At 37.1% G+C, this 12,194-nt stretch overlaps 2 protein-coding genes across 2 annotated transcripts; both read right to left on the reverse strand.

The window, feature by feature from the left end:
- On the reverse strand, positions 3,529-6,636 carry LOC18790084 (probable prolyl 4-hydroxylase 4). Its single transcript, XM_007223142.2, has 7 exons — positions 6,286-6,636; positions 6,139-6,196; positions 5,937-6,041; positions 5,594-5,651; positions 4,749-4,924; positions 4,231-4,300; positions 3,529-4,126 (listed from the first exon to the last, which is right to left on the reverse strand). The coding sequence occupies exons 1-7, from the start codon at positions 6,414-6,416 to the stop codon at positions 3,831-3,833; spliced, it is 894 nt and encodes a 297-aa protein (XP_007223204.1). The 5' UTR covers positions 6,417-6,636; the 3' UTR covers positions 3,529-3,830.
- On the reverse strand, positions 7,194-10,690 carry LOC18789649 (receptor-like cytosolic serine/threonine-protein kinase RBK2). Its single transcript, XM_007226280.2, has 9 exons — positions 10,493-10,690; positions 9,853-9,971; positions 9,317-9,745; positions 8,894-9,145; positions 8,639-8,793; positions 8,430-8,509; positions 8,191-8,326; positions 7,925-8,074; positions 7,194-7,813 (listed from the first exon to the last, which is right to left on the reverse strand). The coding sequence occupies exons 1-9, from the start codon at positions 10,558-10,560 to the stop codon at positions 7,631-7,633; spliced, it is 1,572 nt and encodes a 523-aa protein (XP_007226342.2). The 5' UTR covers positions 10,561-10,690; the 3' UTR covers positions 7,194-7,630.

Genomic DNA, 12,194 nt, shown 5'->3' on the forward strand with positions numbered 1-12,194 from the left:
TGCCTTTTCAAGTATTTGGCTTTCTATTTCCTTTTTCTTTCTTCAATTTTCACTTTTATCACTGAGCTGAAAACTACTGGTTCAGATTGAAAGTTGTACATGGGTTTGACGTAGGACTGACTTCACCTGTTTCTTCTTTATGAAAATTTGGAGGATGTGCAATTCTGCATGTTGTTTTTTTCTCCTCATAAATCGGAATTATAAAATGAACTCAAGTCATTCACAACAATCCGCGCATATTTTAACAGTTGTTTCATAGTGTTTTCCTTTTTATTACTCGTCCACTTTCTAGGCTTTACTCCATCTCATATTATTCCTTAAAACCTTCGACATTTCTGCACAGATTTAAACCAGTTAATGACGTTATACAAAGTTTGCCACTTACATTTTATTGATAACCCTCATTTTTATGTTTTCTTCTAAATTCGGGATACTATTGCGGGAGGTGAATGTCAATCGATATGAAAACCTATCAATTGATTGACACTCAAATTTTGCAACTTCCATCTCGCGTTTTGAAGTTATTGCTTGGATTAGGGGCCCAATCTCAAAAGATAGGCACCCTGTTTAAATTGTGGGTATGATTTTACTTAACTAAGGCTCATGATTATTTTTCTTTATATTTTCCAGAACCCAAAACAGAAGGAAAATGTTATAGTTATCTTTTATACATAGAAGTAGTTTATGTTTCTAAATTTTTAAGGCAAGGCCGGATATTAGAGGGAACATCACCTGTCATTACAAGCTGTTAGTGCTAGTTTGGATTGGCACTAAACTAAAGCCAAGTTGTTTAGAGATTTTTCCTCGTTTGCTTCCCCAACTAGATTGAAAATCATTAGAACTAGACTAATCCAGGCCGACCCATGTGGCACAAATTATGGTAATTTGTTCATGCTCTATCATGTCAACGTATATTATGTACCATCCAGTTCAAACCCCATTCACTCATGTACTATTTGAATTTTCTTATTTTAGTTTTGATTTTAATACAACTAATATTGAAGAAAGGAGAAATTGAATCTAAAATTCCGAGTATAAGAATATATGCTCTTAACTGCTTGAAATATTTGGCCTTGATTTGATCAATCAATTTTCAATGTTTTTTTTGTTTGTTTATAAATTCTTCTTCCAATAAGTTATTACTAAAACATAGACGGAATCTTGATATGTCACACCGAAATCTTACAGCTGTTTGGATTGTCAGTTCTGTTTTGTCAACCAAGAACAACAATGGGCCAGTGTGTTGGGGGCAAGAAACTAATATGCTCTCTCCTTAAACGTAAAATCTTTTTTCAATTTAGGAATAATTCTCTCTGGGCTTTGGCAGTTTTGGAAATGTTAAATGTTGAGAGAGAGAGAGAGAGAGAGAGAGAGAGAGAGAGAGAGAGAGAGCCCTCGTCTATTATTTTATTTTGTTTGTTTTATGAAGATGACAAAATGAGGTGTCTGGTTACAGTCCTATTCTTAGTTTATTTTATTTCGTATATAACTGGTAATGATAATGAAAAAAATTGTACTGTTTCGGTGGAAATATATTCTTATATTCCTATAGATAAAAGGAATATATTCTATTAGTTGTATAATGTTTCCAGATGGAGCTATTTGCGCTCCATCCATGTATTTTCACACTCCATTCATAAGCACGGACTGCATTTACCCCGCCACAAGTGAATCAATCATGTCAGTTGCCCCACGTAGATAAGCGATTTCGGACCTTTGCACATGCATGTCACTAACAGTAAGAAGTAAGAAGTCTCTCATGCATGCATGCGTAGGCGACTCACCTTAGCAAAATTAAAAGGCCATCTAAACGGTAAGAAATAATTAAGCACCTTCTTTTTATAAATCTTATTTAACTGGCGGCTAGAACGTGTTTCATGCTAATTTCTAGAATATTTGACCACTGGGGGGAGGGAGGGAGACTGGGATCTTGAAAACAACATTAAACTGTGCCTTTCATGCCTTTATATATGAATTACCAAACATGAGGATTTTGAGGATTGAGGATTGGGGATTGAGAAAAAGAAGAGCCCCAATGTATAGCATGCAGATGTTGCCAAAGTTATAGTAGGATATAATGCTTAAGGAGTTACGACGACCACCACCACCCCTACTTGGGGGGGCTCCCTTTCTTCAGATACTGATGGGAATCTCAGCGCGGTCCTCCTAATTTGCGCAAGTCATGCCAAAGAAGACTATTTCACACCAAATCAAACAGAAGAATACAAAGTCCGTACGTGAATATTTGTGGCTAACAAAAATCAACCAACAAAGCCATAAATGACAGATATCCAGTGCTCACAGCACTAAAACCGGGGCCGGTCGGGCCACGTGCTGAAAACTGAATGCACAAAAATTTGGGACCCTATAACGTAGGGTAACCTTTAGCAATGGCACCCAAGGATGAAAATATCGGCGATACAGATATTATTTGACTTTCAATTTATGGATATTTCAGCAGATATATCGATGTTGTTTTAGGTATTGAAGAAAATCGACAAAAAAGATAGATATTGGCTTAAAAACACGAATTTTTGAAGTGAAACTTTCATAGATATTAAGCATATTATCAATGAATGTATTGAACAAATAAAATTCAAAATATACTAAATATAAGATATGCATATGATAAAATGTATGTGCATATAATGTGCGATGAAAATCCTGAAAATAAATACAATTAGACTTGGCAAAACAAAGACAACATTATTCAAACATAACCCAACCCAACATCATATTACAAGAGCGAGACTTAATAATAAAGGAAATGAGAGAGAGAATATTAGGTGAAAAATAAAATTGAACACACAAGAAACCCAGCAACCAGAGAGAGGAGAGAAAGAGCCAAAGATAGCCAAAATGACTGAGAAGAGAAGAAAGGAGAAGCTACTAAGTCTTAGAGCTTGGTTTTTGACATTGATTCAGTAGATGGGATCTATGATTACTTTCAAAACTGAAGATAAATTTCTGGGATATTTGTCTGATATCGGAAAATATTGGGAAATATTAGTAAATATCAAGGATATTGGGGGTTATCGGAGATATATCGCTGATAAGGTGGAAGAAATAGGCTTACTCCCTGCATCACATCGACCCCCAAAAATAGGGATATATCGGGATTTCGGCCCATATTTTCTTCCTTGATGGCACCCACTTGCACTTGCTAAATAAAGATCGACCTTCACTAAAATGGAATGGATGCATATCCACCTAACCCCTTTTCCCTTCCCTTCCCCCTAAAAATCTAATATACATGCACTATGAGTGAAAAAGCTACCATTCTTTCATCTCACCATAAAACATGAAATAATTGTGAACTTACTTCCTTTTATCTCCTGACACGTGCAAGAATGCGCATAAGTGAGCGTGCGCAACACCTCTCTACTCTCAAAGTTCATGGATGTAGAGAGTGACATGGATAATATTTCAACCTCCCTCTTACTGGGGAAGTGAAAGGTCGAACAGGGTAACATCATAAGCATAATAAATCATAATGCTCCACGCAATTGCCAGATCAGTCTATCTATATGTTAAAAGAATGGTCTTGAAGTCATTATTTTGGGTCTCAAGTAAATACATCGACACAACACATTTCTTTTGGTGGGTTTCTATTGCCGCATTTCTCTTCGAAAAGCATGGGTAGTTTTAAAAAAAGTACAATTAGAGCAAAGACTTACAACCCAAAATGCCAAAGTTCTATTCAGCTATATACGTCTGTAAAATGCTTGTAATGAAAAATAGGATTACAATCCACCAAAAAATTAATGAATAACCACAACAGAACAGGAAGCCTCCAACGCATGGACCACGTGGAACTCAGGAAGTGAATTCTAACATACCTTACAACTCCTCCTACAGTAGCCAGGGAGATCAGGCGATCCAACCATATACTCTGAGTTCTTGGTGCATTCTCCAAGGGCAGCCCATCTCTCACAACTTTCATTCAGATCTGCACAGTTCCCGCTGGCATCCAAGTTCTTGTCAAATGAGTCGACATGAATCCACTTTGTTGCTGACCATTTCTCTCCTTCAATCACTGGGCACCCAGCATGGAGACTATTTTCGTCTGGAACAGCGTGTGGGGTGAGACTGAAGAAAAGAAGGGCATCTCCTCTTCGTGGTTTCACTATGTAATTCCGAGGAAGATAGAAAACAACAGAATGCATCAACTTTGCTACAACAATTTATACCTATATCAATGAATACTGAAAAAAGTTATCTAGAACTGACCTGCAATTCCTTTCTTTGCACACTCAGAGAGACTGTGATCTACTTCTGAAGCCTTACGGCGTGAAGGTACCTGCAGCCAGATTCGTTTACAGAAATAATTATAACAAGATTAAATAAAGCAGATTAGCAAGCTGGTAAAAGTTTTTTTATACTCTACTAACCAACACCCTCCAACCGGTTAATACAACCAGTCATTTCTTTATCTTTTTTTTTATCTTTTTTTTTTCCTGTGGATTGGAGTCCTAGCTTTTCCATGATTTCTATTTCAGATGATTGTTGAAATAACTATATGCAATAACAAGGTTTATGCTAACCCAAATGTGATCTAGTCTCTAGAGCTAATCAATGCATATTAACGAGCATGTCAGCCATGCTAATTTACCAATCCAACTGCGGCCAGGGGGAGTCTAAGACAAAAATCTTACAGAACAGTATATTGCATTCTTTTCTGTATGTGAACTAAGATTGGATTCTAAGACTTACTTAATAAAATGCAAGAGGTGAATACTTTAACTAACCTCTGCTTCAGGGAACACTGTTTCACCACCTCTGGTCACATCAGTAAGATACATCAGTACAGTTGCTATGCGATGTCCCCCCCTGGCAATATTGACTTTGTCGGCAAAGTAATCATAGTGTGGTTCATATTTCTGCCCAGGCTCATATCTCAATACTTGTATGTCTTCTCCATTTTCTGAAAATCAAGAAACTCATAACACCTGTAAGCTTATTCCAGCAAAATGAAGAAATCATTTGTAACTTTTCATCATATCATTCTTTGTCAATCCAATATTGCCGATGCTCAGTTCATGATGTCAGAATAGACAACCAACATGGCTCCCAAGCGTTCAAGTTAGCATATATTTGTCCCATGTTTCACTTCATTAGGTAGTAATAGCCATGTTGCCATCTATATCAAAAGTCCTACTCATGGTTTCCCAACTATCTTCACTGCTTATATTCAATTTTGATTTCAATCTCATTCAAGAGAACATATGTAAAGAAGGAATAGAAACACATCTTACTCTAAAATCTAGATATATTTCCCAACGTATATTAGGCACTGACACGGAAAAAGGAGTATATGAATGTGAAGCAATTGTGAGTTGGACACTTCAACCATTCAGTCATGGATGCCTAGTTGGGGAGACTTATACATGGTGAATAACAGAATTCCAATTGAAACTAAAACTTCAGGATAAATCAAAGCAAGGCATGAGGACCTCAATAAAAAGACATAAAAGAGAAATCCTGGATTTTTCAATTGAGAGAGATATGAAAAAGGATGACAGTGAGATTAACTGAATTGTTCAAGGTGATACAAAAGGATAACTCAAATAGTATTCTTCTCTAAAGGGTTTACCTTTTGGAAGAAATGTCCATGTTGCAATCTTGTCCTCAATACCAGCAACAATAGGATCCTACAAAAACAATTTAATTTGTAAGACGCATTACATACATTCATACATATGTGTGCGTGTCACCTTAACCCTGTTAATTGCGGTGACTTGCAATCGGATTCATGATCCGTGATGATCCACGAACAATTGAACATCCACATGTGTATGCATTTAATGTATTTTTGGGCTAAAACAGAAAATTGAATGCAGAGCCTAACTAAAACTAGTATCTAGTTAAAAGAAGAACACATATAATGGCGAATAAAAATGGTGACAAAATGGAGAAGGGAAGAGCAAAGAAACAACCTTGGCCTTGGGGATGAACATGCCGGAGCTGGTCCGCACCTCGCTGAGCTTGCTCTGACCGGACAAGTTATCGGCCACGGCAGATCTCTTCAGCTCCGATTTCGCCTAATCGCAAAACAACAACACGACGACAAAACGTCAAGAAAGCACAATTGACGAATTCAACAGATTGAAAATTTGAAATGTGTAAATGCAAACTCACGATGGAGATCAAGTGATCGCACTCTGCGTCCGTGAGCAAACCTTCGTACACGAAAGCTCTGCAATTCATCATTCAATCGCATCAACGCAATCACAAAAAAGAAAAAAGGAAGTCAACTTTTATTTTTTCCACAGAGAGAAAGAGAACCTAGGGTTCCATGAGATCTGTCTGACTTTAGAAGGATTGACTGTGAAGGTGTGTGGTGAAGCAGCGTAGGAGCTGGAGGAGATTGAGAGCAGGAAGAAGAAGAAGAACAGCTGAAGCCAAACCCTAGTCATCAGTACTCAGTCAGATTCCCAATATCTCGGAGAGAGAGAAAGAGTCAGTCAATTGAATTTTGTTGGTAATGGAATGATCCTCCTAATCCTAATCTCACTGCTGCATATAACTCTGCCTGTGGCGCCATGTGAATTTGTACGGTATTTTTCTTAACTTCACTGTTAATATAACATACGTCTTGTACTTTGTTGTTTTGTTTTTTAAGACAGTAATTAAAAGGTTTTTTTTTTCCTTTTTTGTCATGGTAGTTGAAGTTAGTGATACAACCGCAATATAAGTGTGGAGCACTTTCGGGCAAATAAAAACGTTTATGATAGCATTTACTAGAGAAATTTTGATAACAGTGCTTTCCGAAAAATCAGTTTGAAGTGCTTCATGAAAAAGAAGTTGGATTTTTAATAGAACTTTGGGCATTTTTCTGATAAAAAATGCTAAGTTCATATGAGCAGAAATACTTTTTAAATAAGTAATTCCAAACAGACTATAAGAGTATTGTTGACAGTTCATTAATGTGAGACCAGATATAGCGATCAGATTCATAAGAAATTGTAGCCAAGTAGTAGGAGTGTAGATTATTTGCTTTTGTGAGTAATGTTAGTTTCTAATCTCATCTTCTGATAGGTTAGAAGTCTATTAATAACTGAAAATAATAGCTAAAATAACAAGTAAACATTACCTGCCATATAACATGGTTTGCTAATAAGGTAATAGCAATAATTACTCTATTTTTGTTAAGTAGAGTAGCCAACTCATGCTTTATGAATTGTTTCCCAAACTTGGCACCACAAAGAAGAAAGCAAATTTTTAATCATTTTCCAACTAATTGTCACATCAAAGCCAAAGAAGTTCATCCTTCATGAGAAAAATAACCTCTACTTGACTTGTGGTAAATGAAAATGAGAAATTGCAGCAGAAAGCATATTCATCTTCAACCTCAAGCTTCCAGCAGCTGTACATGGCTCACTCTCTAAACGCATACCCTAAGCTTGACAGCATATGTCACATTCATGGTACAAATTCTAAGAAATTAACAAAGCATATACAACATCTCTCAACAATGTTCTCCCTCTTTCTTCTCTACCTTCTCTCGCATGCTGATCTTTTTCCTGCTTCCGAAAACTGTCTGGTTTCTGCATTTTGTGTCCGTGGCTGGATTTCAGCTCAATATGAATCCACCCGTAAGAAACAGTATCAACTGCCCCTCACCGAAAATTTAGAACTCATTAGAGGGGCCCAAGACAAACTCCAGTTGTTTATCCCTATCACTTAAATACTTGGTTGAGTTGTACTCATCTGCATCGAAGAGCTCCTCCGAGTATGTCCTTTGAAGCTTAGACTTTTGACGTTTTGTAACATACTCCAAAATGCTTTCATCACCTTCTAAAATCTGGAAAATCTGCGGTAGATTTAAAGCCATATCAGAAGATGCATACTGTTGTCTCTGACGGTTAAGTCATCATCACTTAAAACACTGTAAAATCATAAACTAGTTAGGAAAAATACATGCCTGGTTCATTTGTGGTCGATTCATTGAAGACTGATGTACGCATATCGAAGCGGTCAAGGCGAGACGCTTCATCTGTTGCAAATCATAGGCATCACCAAGGCATGGATCAGCTAGCTCTTTGATATTATTCGTAGAGAGTAAAGGTTTGGCCTGAAAAGTTTTTTTTTTTTCAAACAGATTGAAATTAAACTGTCAACAATATTTCAATATGCTACTTGCTACCTTCAAATGAAACAAGAAAGCTGGGGCCACAGAAGTAAACATACCCACATAACAAGGCTTTTATGTGAGCTATCCAAAGCTTGCCTGCCGGTGATGAGCTCTAATAGTAACACCCCATAAGCATAGACATCAGTTTTTTCATCTACTATGCCATGCATGAAAAACTCAGGAGGAAGGTAGCTGCCATGATTGGGGAATGAAATGATGTCAAAAAAGAGCTAACAAAAAGAAAATTACTTGGGTGAAAGAGAAAAAAAAAATCTAAATTTCTGGATTTACAGACCCAAATGTGCCTTCAAATTTCGATACGATATGGTGAGTCCAATGATCTGGTAGCCACTTTGCAAGCCCAAAATCTGATATCTGGATTCAATTGGAGTGACCGAGAGTTATTGAAAATTAATAAAGTAATTATATAAATTTTGCTCTGGTGTTTTACCCATTCACAATGCAGCTTTTTTCACTAATCTGTAAACTGATGAAAAAGGGTACCTGAGGCTCAAAATCCTCTGCCAGCAATATATTGGAAGCCTTAATATCTTTGTGGATAATTCTCCTCTGGCACCCCTCATGAAGATACAGAAGGCCCTTAGCAGTCCCTAAAGCAACTTTATATCTGATGCCCCAATCGAGATTCTCTCTAGGTCCTAGAAATATGGGACAAACAAGCAAAAGCAATAAGTTAATTGTAATTGTGAAATGGAGAGAATTTTGGAAATCAAAAGATTCACAGATTGATAAACAAACCATAAAGTATGGATGCTAGGCTCCCATGGGGAGACAAATGAAGAACAAGATGCATCCCTCCTTCAACCCCATAACCAATCAATTTTGCGATGTTGGGGTGGTCAACATGAACTATAACCCCAAGCTCAGATAAGAAGTCTGCAGTCATTTCTTCTTGACTACCCCTCGTCAGGCGTTTAATCGCAACAATCTGCCCATCTTCCAATGTCCCCTTGTAAACTTCAGCATAACCTCCTTCCCCAATCAAGTTCTCTTCAAAAAGGACAAACAGAAAATGTTATCAGCCTCACATGACAATGACAACCTTACAAAAGAGAATATGATTCTATTGAGTTACCATCAAATCAGCTAAGAAAAAATGAATTTACTGAATCTCTACACTCCAAAGTAATGTAAGTTCTCTGAAGAAATGAGAGTACAGACCCTGGCTGAAGTTGTTGGTTGCGACTTGGAGGTCTAACAGTGAGTAATTCTTCCAGGAAGATTTGAAGCGGCAAAAGTCAGCATCGAAAGAAGACCTCAGGGCAGGAGAGTTGAGCTGTGGAATGAAGTCCTCTCTTATTCTCTTGCTTTTCCTTCTGGTGAGTTTCGGTTTTGGGGCACTTTTAGGAGGGAAGGTTGGGAAGGGATGTTGTGGTCCCTTTTTCAATATACGAAAGAAACCACGCCAGTTTTGGTTTACCCTTGGATCTGAGTCTGTAGTAGTGCTGCTTCTTGCATCTGAGTCTGAAGTGCTGGCCTTAGGAGAAGACGTTTCGGATTCTAAGCTTCTCGGGCAGTCATCCTCAAGAACTCCTTGTGGAGAGGGCTCATGTATTCTGATATCCTCATCCAATTGTAATGACCTCAAGTCTATTATGACAAAAATCCCAACATAATTAGTACCACACCAAGCTCTATATTCATGCATACTAGCATTGCCTGCTGCCTAGAGAAGAAAAAGAGCATAAAGTTGTTACCTTGACTTGAAAAAGAGTCGGAGAATCCAGCTCTTGATCTTCTTGATCCAAAAGGAGAAGGCGTTGTAGCCGTAGCCTCCGCTTCTTCATTTTCTTTGGCAGTGTCGCGGGAACCATTGCTGCCCATACAAGCTTTGTGTCAGCAAACAACAGAAAATATGACAAAACCCAACAGATTAAAAAGCCTCCTAAGAGCAAATTCAGACAAAACCGGGATGGTGAGCAGTACCACTACCGACCATCCAAGTGGGGAAATAGGAAGAAAGGGCCAAATTGTATGGCACATGCATAAATATCACAAGATATAGAGAATCAAACAAATGATTTGTGAACAGATTGCAGAAGAACCATTGAAACATCATCTCATGAGAAACAAAACCAAAACCCGAAAACAAAAAATCGAAAGCGACATTGTAAAACAACAAAACAATAGTGGCAGATAAAAAATTAATAATCTTTTACAGGACCTCCTTAGAATGCAGTGTAACAAGAAGTAAAATGCAGCCTAGCACACACAGGCATTGTTAAAATTAATTTAGTCCTCTCGCTGGCTGCAGGCTTTATGCATGAATTATTATATATTTCATAGGCAATGGAAATTTAACATGACATGTTGAGAATTTGAAAGATTACTGCTTACTGCTTAGAGATGAAAGCCGCGAAACCAGAAGCGATGAGCTGAAAAGCAGGCACCGAGGTGATTACCATGAAGAAGTTTCAGGTTCAGATTCTGGGGCATCTTCCATGAACTCTCAAGGGTGCCAAACCAACCAAAGAGAGGCTTCAGAAGCCAAGGGAAATGTCAGACAGAGAGAAGCCAAGAGAGAGAGAGAGAGAGAGAGAGAGAGAGAGGCACATGAAAATAGTGGCTCCCATGATTTTCCTGTATTGCGCCTTAAATATTCCCGCATTTTTGGACAATTCAACGAATATTCATGCCCAAAAATCGGCTTTCTTTGTTATGGACACATCATTTGCTTCTTAACCCAGTCTATTCTCTCCCTGAAACAAACAAATAACAGCGTTTAAATTTAGCAATTTTAGCATGTTTATGAGATGTTGAAAGGCTTGCAAAGCAAAGCACGTATGGCTTTGGAGAGATTCCCTCAACTCCCACAGTTCAAACGTCTTGTGGGTCTTTGATTAATTAATTATGTTAATTTTGGATTAGGGGACCATAAAAATAAAACAAAATACTACTACTTAGGTACAATCTTATTTGACTGTCCATGATAATAAAACTTTTTGATAAATAAAAAAATCAAATAGAAACTAGAATCTTTATATTTATATGAATTTATCACATCTGTTAATTGTATATTAATAAACGATTGTAGACTGGACTCCAACAGATACACTACGTTAATTAGCTAAAGTAGAATGCCAAAAGCCTTCCTTGACGTTGTGAGCTTGTGAAAAGCCAATCTTCAGGGAAACTTGCATCCTATATGCGGACCAAAGCACTAATTATGCAAATTTGTTACAGAAATCACCTAATTTGTAGGTAATGATAGTTTGCATAATATTTCATGCCAAGATATGAACACATGCTTGTAAATTATAGTCTTTAGACACCCAAAGGAAAAATCTTCCCAAATTACATAGCAGCCCATAAATACAAATCCCTTACGGGAAGGCACTTACTTATTGGAAGCCATATTTAAGTTTCCAGTATATGCTTCTTAGCATCAACTACAAAAAATTGATCATACTCAACAGAATAATTTGGAATGGAAAATGGTAAACTAAAGCAGAAATTTCATGCCAACATCGACACACAGATTCAAAATTTATATCCATAATTCAACAAAAAAATCAAAATTCAGAACGAAAAAGTAATGAATGGGTTTGGTGTTGTGTGATAGTGTATTAGGGTGTACCAGTAGTATTTTTTGGTATTTAAATAGGGTGTACTTAGTTAATTTTATATTTTGATTTAAATATTAGGGTGTACTTAAATTATAGTGCGTACTTAGTTAATTTTAAGGTTTGTTTAGCATCACTCAAAACTTATGATGCACCAACTTCATCATTGCATTTAAAATGATCTACATGTATAAAAATCAATCGATGGTATGATTAGGAAACAAACAAAAATCTTCTCGTTTGATTTGTGTTGTAATTTCTTCTGTCTTAAATTGAAATGGTTTTCATTACCAATGCTTTGTACAAGATGATGGTTTCAAAATCTTCCTCTGTCAACAAAGCTACCCTTGAAACTTGAACAAGTTGCCCCACTTTTCTGTAACAAGTGTGGAAGACAAGTGTGGAAGATTTTGTTCCACACTTTTTACAAAAAAGTGGGGCAACTTGTTCAAGGGTAGCTTTGTGATAAAGGAAGA

This window comes from Prunus persica, chromosome G1 (assembly GCF_000346465.2).
Source record: "Prunus persica cultivar Lovell chromosome G1, Prunus_persica_NCBIv2, whole genome shotgun sequence".
NCBI lineage: Eukaryota > Viridiplantae > Streptophyta > Magnoliopsida > Rosales > Rosaceae > Prunus > Prunus persica.